The 21,081-nt window shown below is 38.4% G+C and overlaps 1 protein-coding gene across 1 annotated transcript in view; it reads right to left on the bottom strand.

Annotated features, from left to right (window-relative positions):
• The window catches only part of DNAH11 (dynein axonemal heavy chain 11), a 162,531-nt gene that overhangs the window by 133,357 nt on the left and 8,093 nt on the right, over positions 1–21,081 (bottom strand). The window contains 22 exon segments of the mRNA XM_059818829.1: positions 772–820; positions 822–925; positions 1,633–1,719; positions 1,809–1,925; positions 3,380–3,602; positions 4,042–4,190; positions 4,192–4,212; positions 4,305–4,553; positions 5,190–5,323; positions 5,326–5,521; positions 6,706–7,032; positions 7,034–7,099; positions 7,543–7,579; positions 7,581–7,642; positions 8,143–8,161; positions 8,163–8,324; positions 9,172–9,269; positions 9,343–9,477; positions 12,476–12,589; positions 16,923–17,057; positions 17,059–17,091; positions 18,831–19,064. Of these exon segments, the coding sequence (XP_059674812.1) occupies positions 772–820; positions 822–925; positions 1,633–1,719; positions 1,809–1,925; positions 3,380–3,602; positions 4,042–4,190; positions 4,192–4,212; positions 4,305–4,553; positions 5,190–5,323; positions 5,326–5,521; positions 6,706–7,032; positions 7,034–7,099; positions 7,543–7,579; positions 7,581–7,642; positions 8,143–8,161; positions 8,163–8,324; positions 9,172–9,269; positions 9,343–9,477; positions 12,476–12,589; positions 16,923–17,057; positions 17,059–17,091; positions 18,831–19,064 (2,751 nt within the window).

Here is a 21,081-nt window from a genome sequence, read left to right as displayed (position 1 = left end):
CATCACACAGCAATAGCTCCTTGACCTTCTTTTTTCCAACCCTACACCAGCACTACCTAGAAAGCATACAAAATAACCCATCTTCTCAAAATTCAACCCCAAAGCCAAGCATTTAAACCATTTCACACTTCAATTTCTGATAGCTATACATACCTTTCTTGCGCTACTAAACACAGAACTACATCCACTGATAATACACAGATACACCCGGGAGATGTGGCAGAAATTGTTCTGCAGCCCCTCCTGGCAATACAAATGCTGGACAAACAATCATGGAAAGAAAATCTAGTACATATATTTTTAACCTTACCTACGAAAAACAACTTCTTGAGGTAAACAGAACTTTACAAGGCTGATTTCCCATACAGGCCTGTACACACTGACTTTTCTGGACTCTTGCTTCTAGACTTCTACAGCTTTCAAATTTACGATCCTCAGTTCTGAAGTGGAATTTTCTGGCTTTCTGAATTTTTACTCAATGATTTTAATTATTCAAGCAAGTTACTGGTATTAAAAAAGCTCAAAATTAAACTACAAAGGCTGTTTTGCTTTGGGATTATCTTGAAATTGGTTAACTGGAAAACAGAGGTATTTTTACTCCTGAAACATACCAACTATAATTTCAAAACCAAAAGGAATATGAAAGTCTTCAGTATTTTAAACTTTTTTTTTTTTTTAATCAAAACTATAAACATTTCTAGGAGGAAGTTAAAAGTATAACATTCAAAATATAGTCTAACTTTATAATTATTTTTTTTAAAAAAATCTTACATTTATATAAACACTAATACCCCAAAATTTCTTGAGTAACCACACTTTGGCATTGTTTCATTTGCTTGTAGTCTGGAATAGCTACTTCAAATAGTTTTGCAGATTCCTGGGTTAGTAACATGTATTTTTCCAGCATCTCAAGCTCTTCATTTGCCTTGAAGAGGAAAAGAGCACTCAATAGAAGTATGGTTATACAGTATATTGAGCTTACCTAAACCTGGCAGTGAATTCCATAGATCCTGTGTATATGATTCGATGTAAGAAAGCTGAGAGTAATTACTGCAGTTAAAAATCTGCATTTGCATTGTCTCTGAAAGCACCCAAAAGGTGTACAAAGGACTCCACATTTGAATCATAAAAAGAAAAGCTGCATAGAAAACAGTTAATTTATACTCTTGTAATAAATCTTTTAACTTATTAAACCACTTCTCCTTACTTTAAAGTTGCATAAATGCTAATAAAGTCCCTTCACGATGTTTTAAAAAGATCCACTAAATCTTCCATTTTTGATTACTGTATTCAAGAGCACATTATGCTGACTTTTAAAAAGAACATGAATAAAGAATACGAACAAGTATTCTGAAATTTTTTATTTTATCAATGAGCATACGTTACATTGGAAGAGAAACAAGAGAAACCTAGATTTGGTGGTGCTAGAATCATACCAGCTTCTTGGCGGGGGGGGAAACCACCACCAACAAAAAACCCCACCCTTCCCCCCAAAAAAACCCCAAACAACCACCCCCCCAAAAAAACCCCAAACCCACAAACCACAAAAATTTTAATATGTACATGAAAATATCATCAGATTTATTACTGAGATATTACAAGCAAATATGTTTTTCTGAGATTCCCCATTACCTTATTGAGACAAGCATATGCATTTTCTGCATCAAACTGAAAGAGAGCATTCATTTTAAACCTTTCTCTGAATTCCATCTGCTTCCCCTGATGAAACACAGGTAATGACACCTGTCACTGATCATGTTCTCATTAAAAAAAGATAAAAAAAGGACTGATCACAGAATTCAACATACCTCAAGTAAAGTGCATTTTCTTCCGATAACTGCAACCTCAGATGCCTGAAGAGGAGTTACTTTGTGCTTTACCTACACAGCTCTCTTCTTAACGGCATTCCATTTTTCAGGAAATTCCTATTTAACAAAGTAACATTATTTTGGAGGGAAAAAATATCACACACGGCAGAAATACACAAATTTTACTGATGTATTAACAGTGAGGATACCCCAACACCTGCCCATTAAGAAATTATAGTGGAGGATTTATTGAACCACAAGCTATACTGTACATCATAGCTTTTACTAGAACTTTTGTGAACTGTAAAATAATTACTTTTATGGATCACTGGTAATCAAACTACTTGAACTTAATGAATTCAGTTATTTTATGTATAATCATATAAAACTTCATTCAAAAATATATTGGGACTCTTCTACAAAGTAAAACAGAGAGCTCCACTTCTGCTGCCTTAACACATTTACATATAAATCTGACCTGGAAATAGCTTTCTCATTCTACAAATCTCCCCAAGATCTCTAGAAAAAACAGTCAGCAAACTATGTGAAAAAAAAAAAACATTCCATCAGGATGAAAAAAATACCTTGACGGGTTTTTTTGTCCGTGTCAAAAAACGTACAAGAAAGAGAAGCCTGAAACCAAGTCACTTCACAGTAACTAGAAGACTAGTTTAAGGTATACATCAAAAATTGTACCTTTATTTTCCCAGTCATCCCCTCAATCTGGTTTGGACCAGAAATAGAAATTCCATTGTGGAGTGGAAAACTCACTGAAACTAGTGAGAAGTTTTCATTTTGACTAATTAGCTTATCTGATGAAAAACATTAGTTGAACTTCTACCCAATTCTATTCAACACTATTTATAGGGCAGTGCATCTCCCAAAACAATAAAGGTCTCTCATATGCAGGCAGTGATCTCAAAGCTATAGCTTAATAAGGTCTTCTTTTAGTGTCAGCAGGGACCACTGCAGCTGTCTTGCTTTCCCACCTATTCTTACCACCAAGTTTTGTTTAATTCAGTTAATTCACCCAATTTCACTTGCCACCCAAAATAATTACAGCTGGAATGGGTGTGGGGCAGAATATATATAGAAACAAGTGGCTGAGAATGTCTGAAAGACAATTATCACCTGACAGGCATCAAGTCCCAGCTTTTGTATCCATGTTCGAACAGTGTCCCAAACTACAGTTAACTATTAAGAAGGTGAAGCAACATAGGAAATACACTCACTAGAGTTTCTATATGGCTCAGCTTCTGGGAGGAGGCTTATGAATGTGAACATGATTTGCTCAATAGATAAAAAGAAAGAAAAGGAAAAAAAGCAAAAAATAACTACAGACCTCATCAGAACAAAATGTAACAGATCTCTTTTTGAACAGATTTTCCATCATTCACATAAAAAAAGTCTTTTAAAGAACATAAGAAAAGCTACCTGGTTTTATGGCTGGCACTTGAGAAGGAGAGGAAAGAGGAGAATGGGATCATTTTGCATCACTGAGACCAAATACTGCTATTTTGGGATCATATACACACATATGTAAACATGAAATACTACTTTTTCTACAGTACCTCTAACTGAGCATAAACTTGGCCTGGTATCTTCTGTTCATAGCTTTCTCACAGTGCAACCATCTCTTTTAAAGGTTCAAGGAGTTCATCAGCAGTTGTCTGCCTCTCTTTCACAGCCAAGAGATGGCCCATGATTTCTACCAGCACACAATAATCTCCTTCAGTCACCTCTCTTTGAAGTCCAGCATCTGTCACTTTTATAAATTCTTCTAAATCAGTCAGACTACCAAAGAGAGAAAGATAAGGTTACAAACAGAGCAAACCTTCCCTACTATAGTGAATAAACATGTAGTAAGCTCTAATGGTACTACTTACACTGTTTTACAAAATAAATAGTTATTTATAAAATAAAAATAATACAGTTTTATGTTATCATTTTAAGACATTTTGGGCCTGACTTCCAGGGGTGGCAAGTGCTACTACTGAGAATTAACCCAACAGGAAATGCAAGTACAATATCTGGAAAACAAAACAAACAAAAACCAAAAAAACCCCAAACAAACAAAAACACAAAAAAAAGGGCAACCAGTAAAAATACACTAAGAAAATAAAAATAAAAAAGCTGCAAACCCAGCTCATTGAAGTATTACATGTAAAAAGACCCCAAGCTTATAGTTATTCCTTTAGTGCATGTAAACATGCACACATGCATCCCATACTACCTAATGATGACAAATCTCAAGAGATACTCCTTAAACATCCACGTCCATTTCTTAATAATGTTTAGCAAGCTCATTTTGAAGGGCTTTGTATCCACTTTAAACAAACTTTCAAAAATGTTAGCATCTTCAAACTTGCTTATCTGAACGTAAAATTTTTTCATAGATGTCAAACTAGAGCAGAAGAGAGAGAAATAGATGCATATAATCCTCCAATCCCCCCCACCCTCCACTAAACAGCCGATTAAGTCTAGCTGCTTTCTTGCCTGCTCTTTAAACAGTTTAACAGTGAGAGGCTGTTGAGAGACTTTGTCAGTAAGAGGTATCTTTGTGGATGTTAAACCATGACCAGGGAGAAGGAATTGCTTCACGAATGCATATTGATCCTCCAGCCAGAGAGAAGTGTAGCTAGCAAGAGATCTTCTGTACTCCAAGGCTTTGCTGGTAACATTTGCCACTGTCTCCATAATCTCCTGCCTGATTTCAGGCAGATCAAACATGTTGTTCATATCATTCTAGGCACCAAAAGAAAAGTTTTGTCATTTCAGTAAGCGAGACAGCAATACCAATTGGTTAAATTTACATGCAAATGAAAGACTGGAATTCCACCCCTTTTCCCCAGAGATCTATTAGCAAGAAAAATTATAATTCACCCAGCTGTTCCTATTTTGGGGTTGTTATATGAATGCATAAAACCAAATTAAAACATATCCTTTGCAAGTTATTTAAAGCCAAACTTTTCATGGACCATATATAATTCTCATCCACCGATTCATTTAGTGGCTGCTCCCTTACTTGCCCAAGAGATTAAGTTTCCACTATGTGCAGATTTACAGACTTCAACATGGCACCCAAGACAGAAGCTCACAGCACAGGAACCAAGAGATAAGTATTCAGCTAATCTAAATTAGCTTTGCGTAAAATGGATGACTTCATTCTGCTGCTCACAGCTGCAGAAGTGGGTGAATGCATGAGTAAGCCTTTGGAAATGAATGGGACTATGCCTCTATCAACTGCATAACTGAGAGAACAGATGAGGCTCAGGATTTGAAGACAGATGCTATTAAACGAGTTTGCAACTAAAAATAAACTTCCTGCAGCTTACAATTAACTGAATTCATTATTTCCAAACACAAGAGGAGAAGCTGTACCTGGTAATGTTCTGATCCCAGGTGTGCTGCTTCCCTTTTCACCTGGGCAGACAGTCAGAAAACATCACCCAGGAGTTCATCTACTAGGTCATAAAAACCATCACCAGCCTCTTCATCTAGAGAAGTTTTAAATGAATCTCTGTGCCATTAAGGATCATTTGTGCTTGAGAAAGTGGAGCTGGCTTCAAATTGTCTTCTGTGTTGTCCAAAAAGAAGTCTAAAGAACGCATTACAGTGTTACATAAATCATTGACCACAACGTCATCAATGTATTCTGTATAAATCTTCCAAGAGGCTGAGGAGGAATCTGCTTTGAAGAGCTTTAAATTTCCCTAAATAAGCAAACAGAGAAACAACAATAGAAAAGTACTTTAATATATGGTTGTGTTTATGTATATCTTCATTCAGCATGTCTCCTTGTTTCAGTATTATTTTATATACTTGATGTATATCGCAAAACAACACACTAATATTTCTTGAATCAAGTGTGCTCCTGGACCGTACTTTTGTCAGCGTAGGAGGCTCCTGAACCTCCTTGGAATCACATTTACGCTAGCAAAACTCAGTGTAAGGGTGAAGGTATCCCTGCATTGAAAAGATTACAGGTTGGCAGAGAACTATCATACAACAGAGCAACTTTGATGAAATATCCACATTTTGCAAGAATACTTCCGCATGTTTGTTTTGTATTGCAGTATCAACCCTTGTTATATTTAACTAAATGTTAAAAAGAAACCTTTATTTTGATATCCTTCTTAAATCAATATCAATATTATAAATAAAGGCAATAATACAAATAAAATCATGTCTGAAAGTGAACTAAAAGGTACTCTTCAGATATCAACATTAATCTTAGTGTTACTAACAGACACAAAAATTCATTGCAGTAGACACAGAAGCAGGTCCCTCAAAAAAAATTAGCAAAAACGGGGCAAAGAGACAAAGACCCCTTCTTCTGCATTCACTTCTTAATCAAGTTAAGTTCTTTGACTCAGTCACTGTACGACATATCACCTGCAGTCATGTAACACAGCAGTTCATATTTAAGGATATTATAATTTGATTTAGCATTCATAAGTAAACCAGTGAATTAAATTATCTGTTGTATATTTTTAATTACACATATAAGGAAGCAATATTCACATTTCACAATATGTCTAGTGCAAGAAAGTGTTTCAGGACTGTTTCTCCAGCTGTAGAAGAAGTGACTTTACCCATGGGCATCACAGGAGCAACATAGCTCAGGGCGACAAAAATGAGACAGCAGCAGTATCGCGACTGCAGCTTGCCAGTCATTCCCAATCTACCATCTTAAAAAAGCACTTACGTTCTTCTCAGATGTTGCCAAAATTGTTCTCTCTTCTCCCTATTTGTCTTCAAATGTCAGTCTTAACTTCTGTGCAGTTTGTGCAACTATACAAATAATTGAACAAAAACATGCAATTGACCAAGTATTATTAGTCAAATATTTAACACCCATGTCACCGCATCAAAATACAGCTCACTTGGCCATTACCTCTACAGGATGATGGATCTGGCAGCTACCTTCTTGCAGCACTTTTTATATTTTAGCAAGTCTTTCTCCTTTGTCATCCAGGTATAATAGAGCTTCTTTTTTACCTTTCCTGAAAAAGAGGGCATGTTCCATCCAAGCGTTCATAATTCCCTGGCTTGACCTAACCTTGTCCTTTGATTGGTGAACTCTCTGCTCCAAATCACACACTGATTTTTTCAGTCATTTGATGCAGTCCCAGTGGGTTGTCACCTGCCACATGCATATTTCCTCTGCTTCTTTTAGCTGGTCATCAATAGTTCTTAGCTCTTCTTCAATCAGAGGATATTCTAACCTCCAGAGTAGTCTGCATTAGTCTGTTGTACAGCTGAGCAACAAGTTCAAGGTTTCCGATACACTGTCCAGGAGAAAGACACATGCAGGATGAAATCCCTCTAATGTCCCACATGCGATACTATGCACTTTGCTGGGCCAAACAGCTATTGGACGGAGGTCTATAGACTATGAGAGGGAAGCCATGCCCACCTTGAATGTCTCTAAACAGAACAGGCTGCCAGGTAGAAAGTAAGCTATGGGAAGGCAATCAGACCCACAGCCTGGAAGATCCAGACTGGCAGTGCCCCCAGGTACCTAATGCTCAGCTGCGGCCAGCATTGCAAGCTGAAGTGTAAGCTGTGGGTGGGATTCTGTTAGACAAAGACGCAGTATTTCCTCTCAACAACAGGATAGTTAGAGCCATGCACATGCTCGCAAACACACATGCAATTTGCAAGGGTCGGGGGGAAGAAAAACAAACTAAAAATGTTAAAACACACATTGCTAACATATCCCACCACAAACCTTTGCAAAACTGTTCCTTTTCTCATATATAGCTAGAATCTGGAATGCTGGGCTGGTTCAACACCAAGAGTTATTTCACCTCTCTCAATAAAGCCACTAGCTAGAAGAAGGAAAGAAACAGTTTAGCTTATATTTATGCTATCAGAAGCCTCAACACAACTTTTTCTTTACTTCGTATTTAATCTCAGGTGCAAAGGCTTTAGAATATTTATTTGATGACTGGAGTATAAGAAAGTATACAGGAGATATATTTTAATTAGTATTCAGCAACTTAAGGGTAGGAATTTAAGGGCTTTTTGAAGTTTGGTAACTTAAAGAACCACTACATTTTACAGAGTAAGAGCTAACTGTCTTTATTATATTCTGCCATGTGTCTCTGGGGAAACCGTTTACTACTGTAATAATCTTCTTTACTGTTTAAAGTAAGAACTGTCCCTTGAGCAGGTATAGGGCACCTAGATTTCCCAACTGGAAAACAAAGACAGAGAAATAAGTAAGATTTAAGATTTTAAGATTTAACTCATACCCTGGGTCACTTTATTACTGTGAAGTCAAGGAAAAGGATTGGATACAGATTTAATTACAATTATACATACATACCTTAGGATCAAAATTCACTCAGGATGCCATTTTTGGGATTGCACTTAATTAGCGGTTGGTCTAAATTAAACTGGCAAATTTCATCCACCTGAACTTTCCATTCACAATAGGTCTGATCTTCATATTGGTCAAGGAATTTCAACATCTCCACATATTGCTGAGAAATAAAAGCAGCCTCTGGACTTTCTAAGACATGCAAGGAAAAAAGCCATACCTCATCAGTTTTCTTCATTTAATGATAGCAATTCACAATCAAATTAGGGTGAAAAGTTTTAGTTTCCCACATTATTCATTTTCAGATGAAGTTTATGTATGCTGGCCATTTTTAAGCTAGCCATAGCCTTATTGAATTGAACCAGAGGGGAAAAAGATACATAAAGCAAGAAGTGAGAATGCTGAGAACAATAAAATTCTGGTAAAAAAGGAGGCTCTGCCCCCATTGTATCTTAGTATCTATGTCAGTGGCCAACAGTTGGAACAGTTGTTACTCAATAATTTAATTCAGGTGGGTCTAATTCTCCTACAGGAGCTTTCCATCCTTTGTGCTGCACCTAAAAGCATGTTTACTGAAGGATCAGGAAAGGAGGGAGAAACGGGGCACAATTTTCAAATAACTTGGATGTCTAGGTCCCACATAGGTATCTTTGAAACTGTTCTCACCATAGAACAATAATACTGTTTACATGGAATATGTTAGTGCTGTCCTAAAGCAGTAAAATTCCTGGTTTTGTTAGTTACTGACTTGTCCAAAAAAATCCTCAAGCAAATCTCTTGCAGTTCTTAAAAAGCAGTTCTGAGAGTATTACCAAATGCACTTCAATGCAGAAACAGGAAGTTTCCAGAATATACCGCAAAACTTGAACTGTACAAATGCACAACATGGATGTGTAAATTCACTTGGGTAAGAGACCATATCATGCAGATCACACTTGTTCAGTGATTAGCAATGCCTTATTTAAAGGCTGTTAACTTTCCACTCAATCAGTGACTCTGAATACTTATGGGTGAGGCAGAGACAAGGAGCAGGACCAAAATATCTGTCTTTGTTCCTTCAGTTCTTTAGACCATTTAAGGTTTCCTGAAGTAACTGGCATATTTTTGTTAATTATTTCCTTCCCTTCTTCAGCCTGCTTATTAGAACAGAAATTAAGCCATGATGAACCAACAAGAATATAATCTTTTATTCGCATTGTGGCATACCTTTTTAATGTGTTCATCACATATACGTCTGCAGTTATCCAGTTCTTCAAACATTTCCAATAAAATGTCGTAATTTGGGCTAAATATCTTCGCAATGACAGGTTTTTTTAGAAAGCTTCCACAGTTATTTAAAAGCTTAAAAGAAAATAAAGGGGAATAAAAAAAAGAAAACAAACAGCAAAGTAAGCATTAGAGTTCTCTTTCTGTAATACTCTTCTCTCAACTTGAAATCTCATCCAAAATGCTTCTGAAGTACAAAGATTGGAACTGTACCAAGCTATACTATCATTATGTGCCATGTGCTGATAAACAGACCGCTTATTTCCAAATATGCTCTTAAATTGTGCTAAACAGAAGAATTCTAGAATGCTGAAGAATGACAGGTTAACTTAGATCCTAGAAAGTATGGAACTAGGATTTCCAGATCGAGGCATATACCCCACATTCTAGATACTTTCTAAATCCTACCCGGCGTGTTTTCTCCACTTCTTCCAGATAAATTATTTCTTGTAAGTCACTAGCCTCTTCCTCCAGTGTCTCACAAAAATTCAAAGTCTTAAATGTATGTTAGTGGGGTTTTTTGGGGGGGAAAAAGCCTACTCCTGTAAAAAATTACCAGACAAGAGGCCAGCAGAAGCGACTTCTCTGAGGATAAGTCCACTTCCATTCTCCTTGCTATGTTTGAAGTTAAGACAAGTTATCTGCCTTTTGAAAGAGTAGATATAATACCGTATGTATTATCTGAATTCAGTGAGAAAATAAGTTTGGAAAGCAACAGGGTGAACACCAGCATTAAATGCAAGATACTCATTTAACTGCTAACAAAACCAAAAGTGACATCCTAAGGAAAATTCATTTCCTCAAAATTTGTAGTTAAGTATTAATTATTACTGCCTTATACTTACCACAATTAATTTGCAATACTTGGACACAGTTTGAGTGTGATCTATACAATGCCATAGAAATGTACGTCTAAAAGGGACTTTAAGAGTGATTAGTGTGTGTTCCTGCCCCAAGACGAGGTCTGCTATACCTATGCCATTTCCAGAGGACGTTTTTCTAGCCCTCCCTGAAAGATTTTTCAATTGTGAAGACCTGTCACCTCCCTTAGCGATATATTCTAGCAATTCATTATGCTTGGCATAAAGTGGTTTTCCCAGTTATCAGACTTGAACCTTCTGCATTTTAATTGAAGTTCATTATGTTCTGGATGTAGAGAACAGACTATTTCCTTCCTGTATGCAGAAATCTTTAATATATTTGAAGATTTATATCTGTTCTCTGCCTTTTCTTCAGCCTCAATAACCATCAACAGATGATCTTTCCTGAAATGTAGTGCTTATACCTGGGCACAGTACTCCATTGGAGGCCTCATTAAGGGCGATTAAAATGTGAGACTGCTCCTTGTGCCTTTCAGGACAATCACCTGTTTGAACATCTTACATACTGTCGTACTAAAGGGAAAGGCAATTTGTCAGAAAATAAACACCCTTACGTTCCAGCTTGTCCTCAGATTTCAGAGGGGCTGGGGGCGGCTGGGCTTAGATTCTGAGTGATGCCCAATTCTCTGTGTTATAAGTCCAGTCACATTCAATGTATTGAACTCTCATGATTACGGATACACTTTTAACACTGCACACTTTCAGTCTAGTCGCGTTCCATGAACTAGCACGGCCACACTTAAGGGATTTCGTGGCGTTCAATGAGAACTCTCACGGCTAGATTAGTGAATAGTGCAGTTTATTGAAGCAATAGATACACAAGTTCTTTTGGATTGCCAGTGATAAAATTACTGCCTGCAAAGCACGTGCAAATACCAAGAATATGAGTAATACAGCCTGGCTACAAACACGTTAAGTTAGAAATCTCTATAGAGTTGCTTTATAAGTTTCCTGGGGAAGCACTCTGTATAACCAAGCGTTTGAGTCTTACCCAAAGGCATCCCTATGGGGGCAAAGAGAGGCTCTGCCCGTCGACTGATCCCAGGTGTCAGAGGTGGTCTGCGATGGTATCTTCCCTGGCATCCTTCCTCTCTTAAGCCATTTTTATATTATTTGTCCTTACAGGTGGAGCTTGAGTGACTCTAGTCATACATACCTCTATTGTAATTGGTGTAAAAGTTTCTTGTTCTGCTTTTAAAGGTATAGACTAAGAAAAGCCCAGAGCACAAGCTCAATGAGGGGTTGTCACACCTTGGAGGTGGGTAGCTTTGGGATGGAGGTGTGTTTTTTGGTATTATAATGAGCAAAGTTCACCCAAAGGGTAGTATTTTGTCAAAAAATGACAGACTGTTGGCTCAGGGGGGTAAATATGCAGCTCAGGGTAGTAAATATGCAGCTTGTCAGTTCTATAGCACTTTCCAGTTCCCGTCTTATCACAGAGGCTGGCCGCGGTGTCTTCACTCCACTCCACCCTCCAAGCAGTTTCTCTTAAGAGTCAGCACACCAAACTCCCCTGGTGTTGCCAACATTTAAGGTTGCCTAGGGAACTTCTATGGTATGGTTTCCTTGTGTATTCGCCACAGTCCACCCTGAAGATTTCTTCAATGCTGTACCTTTAATATAAATTTAATTTCTAAGTTACCTCCAGCAATTATTCCACATATACTCACCTCTTTCTCAATAACATGATACCACTTACTCAGGTTCTACACAGGACAACTCCTAAATGGTATTTTGAAGAACTGTTTCTGATCTGTTGTTCCCTATCTTACATTTTAATTATTCTTGCTTAAGAATAATACATGCTACTGCAGAAACACACTCCAACTACCCTATACTCTACACTGGATGGAGAGCCTGGACGCATCTGCCATCCATGAGATTCTCCATGCCTTGTGCAGTCAAGTGCAAATACAGAATGTTAGCGAGCGGGGAATCTCTCTGTTTCTTTGAATTACATTTCAGATCTGGCCTTAGCTATGGGTTAATTGCTGGAAAGAACCTGTATTTAGATCATTAAAATGAGAACAGAATCTAAGAACTCAGTTTAATTCTGCAGCTGAAATACACATCAGTCAGTATTCCAAGGCATTCAATTCACAAATAGCTCACCTAAAGTATAATTTAAGCAATGCACAAAAATGTTTTTCTTACAATAAATGAAGAACAGTTTCATGTGTATGGGTACTGACCTTGAACGTGGATTCTAACCCTGAACAGTCATGAAATCCTACACAAAGAGCTGAGGCAAAATGTCTGTCAAGATCCAGGGTTTTGGCTTTAAATTCAGTATAATCACCTTCAAACTCCCATAATATTTAAAAATAAAAAAGTGTATAAAATGCATGTCTTTCCAATGGAAAGAAAAGCTAATGGGCAGCATATGGTTGTGCTAACCACATAGCTCGCCTCTGTCACTGAACAAACTTCTGAGATTTTTGTATTTCAGGTTTTTCAGTATCATTTTAACTGACAGGCAATGATCAATGCTATCTAACAGTGATGCTTTTAGTTTGGTGTTGTGGGGTTTTTTTTTTTTTGTTTTTTTTTTGTTTTTTGTTTTTTTTTTAACAGAAACTAAGTTAACAACTGAAGCACTTGCTTAGCGATACAGATAATTTTTAAATAACAGCGTAAGATCTATACACGTGTGAACCAGTGTAAGATTAACACATGAGTGTACTAGTGATATAGATATTCAAGGTAAGGAAATTATTACAATATTTTGTTTAGGAAACTTGGTAAGAGGGATAGCCATCTATGCCAGGTAATACTACTCCTTATTTTTATGCTGTTTCATCCTGTTAACCCTCCCATCAAAAAGAGAGCTCAACAAGTTTTTACAAGCCCAAATTATCTCTGCATATTATCATTAAGTAGGATATTATAAGCATCAAACTTCAGCTGCTCAAATACTTGAAGTCAACTCACTAAGTAAACAGTATCTTTTGACTCTGACTCATTGTTACATTTAATTAGATTAACTTAAGAATCCGCAGCTACCACATGTATTAGGCAACAGAACAACAGTAATTTTCTATAGCACAGTTGTACTTCATTAATACTCAAGGTAATTAACCATGTTCACAGATAAGGACTTTTGGAAAAATAATACCAGAGCAGAAAATACAGGTGCATATTAATGCAACTTCATGCTGGCTCTAAAGGGAGAGCTCCAACACCTTCTGCTTTCTCCTGTTAGCAACAGAAACAGTAACAAGTACACGTAAAGCTACACTTGCTCCTTCTTAAATACCTTAAACATTGATCACCTCTGAGAAAATACTTTTTTCTTTAGAGCTTGGCTGCATCTCTTTTCTGTTGCAAGCCACTTGGAAAATAAATAAATAAAAAAATAGAAGTACCAGTAGCCAAGGTGGACATTTAAATAAAATCCAGCATCTTTGGAAAGGCATATCAAGTTAACTTGTTTATTTAACAATCATCTTCCTTTCTAACCCCTTCCCCCCTCAACTAATGTGTTGTTTGTTTGGGTTTCTTTTTAAACTCACTGCACAAACCCACACATATATACCCAAAACACATGACAGGATGAACTACATGCAATTCTCCATGGCGAATAAAGAAATTCAGATTTAGTTCTGTGACTGGGTGTGATATGTACTTAAATATATATATTTAACACATCAAGAATCCACTTAAGACAATCAGCCTGAGAAGCCCACATCTGTGCCCTGAAAGCTAAACGTCCTTCAGTCCTCTTCGGGGTCAGACCTACCTGTCATGCCACAAATCAGACCATTGCTCTGTTCTGGATTTTGGGCACTTGCATCCACATATTAACCAAACACATACCACACATTGCCTATTCAGAATTATGTAAGATTTGTTCTTGGAAATATGTGGACACTATTCATACATCACACACTGAATAGCATGAACCTTGAAGCTTCTGACAAACAAATTAGCTGTAAGATGACAGATATTGTTTGATAAAGCTCCTGATAAGTATTGTCAAACCCAAAGGCAAATATGTTCTGAAGAACCTGGAAAAAAATAATATTTTAGCGATGACAGTGAAAATAGCACAGTAATTGGTGCTTGGTGTTCCACTTGTACTTCTTCTGTCAACACTAAGCCTGCATACATGAGTAAGAGTAGCTCAAACTTGAAAACTAACACTTGCTGGCTATGCTTTACTTGGCAATAAGCTGGAAAGTCAACAAGCTTACAAGGCACAATGATTGTTCAGAAACATGCTATAAAGGTTGCTTTTGTCCTAAGTCAGTCAAGTCACTAAGGAAGGACTCACTGCCTCAAAAATGCATCAGCTTAAACCATCTTACAATCTATGTCTGGCCAAATATGGTAATTGCTGTACTTTAACTAGCAGCTTAAAACCGTTATTCAAGCATCTCACCACCATCTACATTTATATACTGGATATGCAGGGAAACCTTCACAGAGGTAAAGGCAAAACAAGGCAAATTACATACAGACCTGAGAAGGGGTGTCTTGAAACCACATCTCGCACAGACAAAGACACTTCAGAGCAGCCTGCTGCCTCAGAAGGCAAAAGAAAAAAAAGCAGCAGCAGTAGGTCTCTGCTGCCACTCACTTCTCCTTTCTCAGGCTGCTTCATAGCTTTGTGTAGGGATTAGCAGGAATTTAGTGTGAATCATAAGGGATTTTATCAGGAGCGATAAAATTTAGAAGTACAGTATAGTGAGTCCTGACCTTAAGACATGGGAAGCTTTGCTATGGAATTTAAAGCAGTACCAGGATTTTACCCTAAAAACATTAACAGCTTTGCAAGGCTTCTGCATGAATTAAACCTGTACCATTCATTTAGTTCAAATCTGGTTTACGACCATTCTTCTGGGTTTTTAATTACATAGGTTAAGCCACATATTTTCAAGAAAAAAATCAGTGCACACACACACAGAATATACTTCCTAACACATCTAACAGAACAGTAAATTTCTATATTCTGCTAATAATTACACTATTATTAATATATATTATTTTAATAATAACAACTTTAAGATTTGAGTCTGTTTCAGAAAATTTGTTTGTTAATATAACATCTTACCCAAAATATGCTTTTCTTGCACACACAGGGCTGTCTCTCCCCTTACTGCACTGCCAAAAATACCATGCAGCAGGTCGGAGCTCCCGAATACCAGCAAAGCTTACACCCACAGGGAGGCTGCACCTACCTCCTCATTGTCTGCATCTGTGCAAACCCAGTACAGCTTGTGGGTACACAGGTGTCAGGAGCACAGGGAAATGGCAGGGACACAGCTAGGAGAATCAGGTGGCCAGAGGATTTTGGGACAGGAATGGGTGGGTGTTAAGTGTTTTTTTAAAAAAAAAAAAAAATAAAAATTGGTCATCTAATAGAGAAGAAGAATTTAATTTAAATGAAGTTCAGTCAGAAAACAGATTAGAAAAATTATGTTTTTAATGTAGATTGTTTGGGGTGATTGAATCCAGCTTGTGAGGGCGACCTTTTGGATCAGGATGGCAAAGAAGAGAGTCATCACAGGGCACTCATTAATCTGCAGCTGTGGCTGCCTTACCTCCCCTGGCTAGGGCACACACCTGCGAGAGGGCAGATCTGGGTTCACCAGCCCCCTCACCTCATGAGGAATTCAACCAGTACCTTCCCCCTTTCAAAGAGCGCCCTGCTCCACAAAGCTGCAGGGTCAAAAGGAAGGAGAAGGGAGCGAATTTGGCTGTTGCTCTGCCAGCCATGCCAGGTGGAGCAGCCAGTGGCTGGGGCGCTTACTGGGCAGCTCTGTTCTGCCCGCTGCAAATGCTGAAAGCATCCTGCGCGCTGGGACCAGAGCCCACTCTGAAGGCAGGTGATTGCTCTAGCCAGCCAGCAGCAAAGCCAACTATATAACGTGATAGGGTACTTCTTTATTTGAATTCATGTTAAAAATGAATTAAATCCTTCAGAAAACACCATTTTCCAAGTTTACAGATACTTATAGCTATGTATTAACACCAAAATCTTGAAAATTACCAAAAAAAAGTCTATAAAAAGAACAATAATAAAGATTCTTTCTGTTTTATCAGATATATGTACTACGGCTGTTAGTGAGCATAATGTTAGGAATTATTTTAGCTATTATTGCAAAACATAGCTATATACCAACATTTTTAAAACTGTCTCTATTTTTCAAGTAGAATCAACTGATTTATTATTAACATCAGAATTGTATATAAATGACATCCTAACACTCAGGAAAAAATGCTTACAGAACTGACTGTCAGTCCTGTATATTGTATGTCAATAATTAAATAACCCTTTTTTCTTTTTTAATTTTGGGCAATGTTGGTGCTGGATTTTGTTTAACTTTATCCAAATTTATTTTATTCACTCAAATTCTTCGGTGAGAGCCATCTGAATGCTTCTCCACATATGGCACTTCTAAATAATTCAGTCATGTGATTGGGAGAAAGTATCCAGAAATCTTTTCTTAAGAAAATTAATTTCTGGTTTAAGAAGAAGTGGTAGACATTGAACCCAGCTGTGTTGGAAGCCTATTTCATGCCTAGTTCTATTCAGCACTACAAAATTCCCAGTTTCACAGCCTCCAAGTTCACAGATACTTTCAAATAAATGAGGACATAACAGCACAAATGTCTATGCGCAGGATGCAATATTACCATGTTACTGTAACCTGAGGGATCGTATGTTCTCTTTCTGAAAACTTCACAGCTTTCCAGAAACTCTTCATTCATTCTGCAGACCCACTCACTTAAAATTTTCCCCTTGATTCCACCAAACTCCAGCTTTTCCAGGTTTATGAAATTCCAACATGTGAATGAAAATTTCCTAGATCAAATGAATAAAAATTAATTAATCGTATGCCTCTACAAAAAACAGTAAAAAACTTGATATTTGAAATGGTTTTTGCCTCATTTGACCTTCTTTCTTCCAGTCTGGCAGAAGGAGAAGTTGAAATCTGTGCCATCTTAAATAATTAATATGACAAAAAAGTGGAGGAGCAACAGGCAATTTCAGCAAGGCTTTATCCTGGTTGAGTCACTTACAGGATTAAAACACAAGTGGAAACGAATTGTCCCATAGAACATACAAATTTAACTCCATTTTAATTTTATCAGATTAAGTTACAAAAGGCCTAGACAAAAAAGAGCAAGCACTACTAAACGCATACTTTTGTGTATAAACCATGATTTATTATCATAACATAAAATGTTGCTATGAAAATTAAACATAAATCTTTCTTAGAGGAGTAAAACTGAACTCACTTTAACCTGCTTTGTAACATGTGCCAAATTAATTTCTATGGTTTCTGATTTCACTTGAATGAAGTAATTGTTTTATGCCCCAAAGGGATGAAAGTAACTGGTTCCTTGTGTGTTTAGAAACGTGGGGCGCCTATTCCCTTCAGCAGCAAACCAGTTGCGGGTTCCCCGAGCAGACTCCGGCTGGACTGCAGGCCCCTGGGCTCAGTATCATGATCTACAAAGACTTCACTTGGCTGCCCCCTCACCCTGAAGGGACCTGCTTGCACCAGGCAGGGCTCTCTGTGGGACCATGCGATTGCAAGAACCAAGACTGTCAGCAAGAGTTAGTTCATGTGCCGTGGCTGTACGTGATGCCCCTGATGGGCACAAGCGGCCACACTTGCAAAACTGCTGGCACAGGATGCTGTTTCTGAGCACCTGCAACTACCCCCCAGCCAGAGCACCTCGGTCTGTCTGTCTGTCAATGGACAGCCAAGAGCCAATGCATTCACCCCAAATCTCTGAAAGAGATTGCTCTGGTAAGCACTGTCAGACACTGCAAGACTGGATTTCTTACTCTCTGATAGTATTTGAAAGGGGTGGGATGGAGAGGCACACTAGCTCAATAACTGCAGAGCTAAAATACCTTGTTTCCCAGCTCAGATCCCAAAAGTGAATCTCCCACTTCCCAGAAGGGCACCCTAGTCAGCAGCCAGTCTAGACTCCTACTGCAACTGCTTCCAGGCTCACAAAAGCGTAAAAAAAGTCCCAGGATCAGGAACCAGAACCTGCAACTGCTCCCATCCTATACAACTACCCTAACCTCAGAAAAATATTCTACACTCCTTTTTCTGACCTCAGATTTTTCATCTCTTCTTGCTTGTTGGCACAGATTTAAAAGGAGAGATGAAGAGTATTCTGTCTCATCCAAGGACTAGTTTAAAACACCACGTGTTTTCTAGCTGTTAACAGACGACTCCTTCTCAGTTCTTATAAAAAAAATAGATGTATGTGCCATGCTTAGGAGAAAGTCCCAGCCATGGGCTGCATAAGAAGAGTAGCACTTGACTCAAGCAACTTCCAAAATCCTGGGAAGGGCTGGATTTAGGAAACACGATTGTCATTTTTCTTACTGCTAATACTAGTTTGCTCCTTGCACAGCATGCAAAGTTTGTATCCTACTCAACACTCCTTATTCTTCCTATGCACTGTAACTTTGCATTCTGGATATTAGAAACCTGAGTCTTCCTCTCTGTATAACTGAAAATAGCCCATATTTCTCAGATACTATTTTTATCCAGCAATATAGATTATAAGTAATACCTCAATCTTCAGTAAGCGGTTGAGGAACTTATCAAATCTTGAAAACAACATCTCAGATCTGAAATCTCATGGTTTAAATTCCTTGCCACAGGCGAAGTAACTCTCCAATCTGTTTCTGTGACTAAAGAATGAATCCTTAAAGCTTTTGAAGGTGGTTTTAGCTATTTTCACGTGCTCTGATGCTTCTTCAGTTTCTCCTTTGAAAAGATTTTCTGGTGAAAGATACAACCTAGACTAGAATGTAAATAAATGAACAGCAGAAGAAAAAATTTCTAAGTAACTTCTTAAAGTGTAGTCATGACATCAGTCATAAAGTTGCTTTCCACTTTATATATGAACAGAAAGAATAGTATGTATTATATTTCAAAATTGTTATCTCTAACTGTTTTAGTTTGTCAATTTTCTTATAATACAACTCTCACTTTTGAGATGCTCCCAAAATACGTTCAACCCATTACAAATACCTCCAGCTAGACTGACCCTTATGTATCATCTTTTGTACAGTGAACATTCAGGAAATAACAGACCGAAGGGACTTCTTTCCCCCCAATAAAAGTGATCTTGAAAATGTATTCAGCTGTTTGTCATAACACCTCCATAGTCTTTGGGTACAAATTCTCATGTAGCATGTGTTGTGCCAGCACATACAGAAGTGCCAACACAAGTCCTTCCAGGCTTTTTCATTTAGTAATTTAACAGAACAGGGCTTCCCCCAAGCCCAGAATCAAGCCTAGGACACATATGTGTCTAATGTATAATTCTGAACAGTAACAAAAATAATCTTAAAGAGAGAACCAGGATCCATGGATAACGCTGTCCGCATTTAGTAAGGTGAGGACAGGACTGTAGATTGTTTTTTGCTGTTCTTACTTCATCAGTTTATCCCAAACTGGTATAACTTATATTTATTATAGATTCACATCAAACAGATGATGTTAATTTCTTTAATTAATGCAATGCAAGTAAAGTTGGCAGGGGAGGGATGGGGGAAAGAAAAACTTTTTCCTGGTCATGATTATCATTTATTTCCTCCCTGCCATAGTCTTCTACTTCATATTGCCACGCCTCCTAGGTACTTCTTGCCCCCTTCTTCTCCCAGCCTTATAAACTAAGAATTTCATATGGCTCCATCCAAACCTTTTGGCACGACTTCAAAACCTGTTATTTTGGGCTGAGCTCAGAATGCACAGGCTTTGTCCTTCGTCAGTGCTTGCCTTCTAACAGAGAGCAGTAATTTGCCAGGCATTCAGATTAATTTCAATGAAAATTTTATGTTAGCCTGTTAATATCCAGCTTAAACACATGAGGAAGGAGATGGTGCAAGAAGTGGCAAATGGGGCCTTGCCATATATAACAGACATCCAACAAAGTAAAAACAAACAGGAGATCTGATAGTGTAGTGCTGTATGATGTGGGAAACACAATGATTTCTTCAGATCGAGTTCCTTTTCCAAGCAAATCTAAGCACAAAACTAAGCATCCAGTTCCCATCCTGCCAGAGGGAGGATTTCTCTAGTGCACAGATGTTCACGACACAGTTTTTTCCCCTGAAAAAAGAGTGAAGTACCCTGTACCCACTCACCACTTCAATACTGCTGTAAGCTTGTAACAGAGAAAGCGGATTTACTCCTCCAGGTGCTCTCAGGGGGCTCCTGCTCAGTGACAGCCCTGCCAAGCCTCCTACTTCTGTAAGCATGACCTGGGAGTTATTCCTTGCAGGAGAAGAGAATCGTGTCTCTTCTCTCACTCCCTTGTCACAGGTCACCCTGGAAGCTGCACGCTTGTCCCCTCAGGCAGGGGAGGTCAGGGAGGCTGCCTGCCCGCTGTGCCTGAGGGAGGACTGTGGTGGCCCTTTAGAAAGTACAACAGGCTGGCTTTAAGGGGAATTCTGGTTTTTGACCTACAGAACCGTGAATCCTGCAGTCTTGTTTAATATATTTACCGATGATCTGGATGAGGGGATTGAGTGCTCCCTCAGCAAGTTTGCAGATGACACCAAGTTGGGCGGGAGTGTTGATCTGCTCGAGGGTAGGGAGGTTCTGCAGAGGGATCTGGACAGGCTGGATCGATGGGCCCAGGCCAATTGTATGAGGTTCAACAAGGCCAAGTGCCGGGTCCTACACGTCGGTCACAACAACCCCATGCAACGCTACAGGCTTGGGGACGAGTGGCTGGAAAGCTGCCTGGCAGAAAAGGACCTGGGGGTGTTGGTTGACAGCCGGCTGAATATGAGCCAGCAGTGTGCCCAGGT

The sequence above is a fragment of the Gavia stellata genome, chromosome 6 (genome assembly GCF_030936135.1).
Source record: "Gavia stellata isolate bGavSte3 chromosome 6, bGavSte3.hap2, whole genome shotgun sequence".
NCBI classification, from domain to species: Eukaryota; Metazoa; Chordata; class Aves; order Gaviiformes; family Gaviidae; genus Gavia; species Gavia stellata.
Note: the sequence above shows the minus strand (reverse complement) of the source record. Positions and strands in the feature narration are given on the sequence as shown.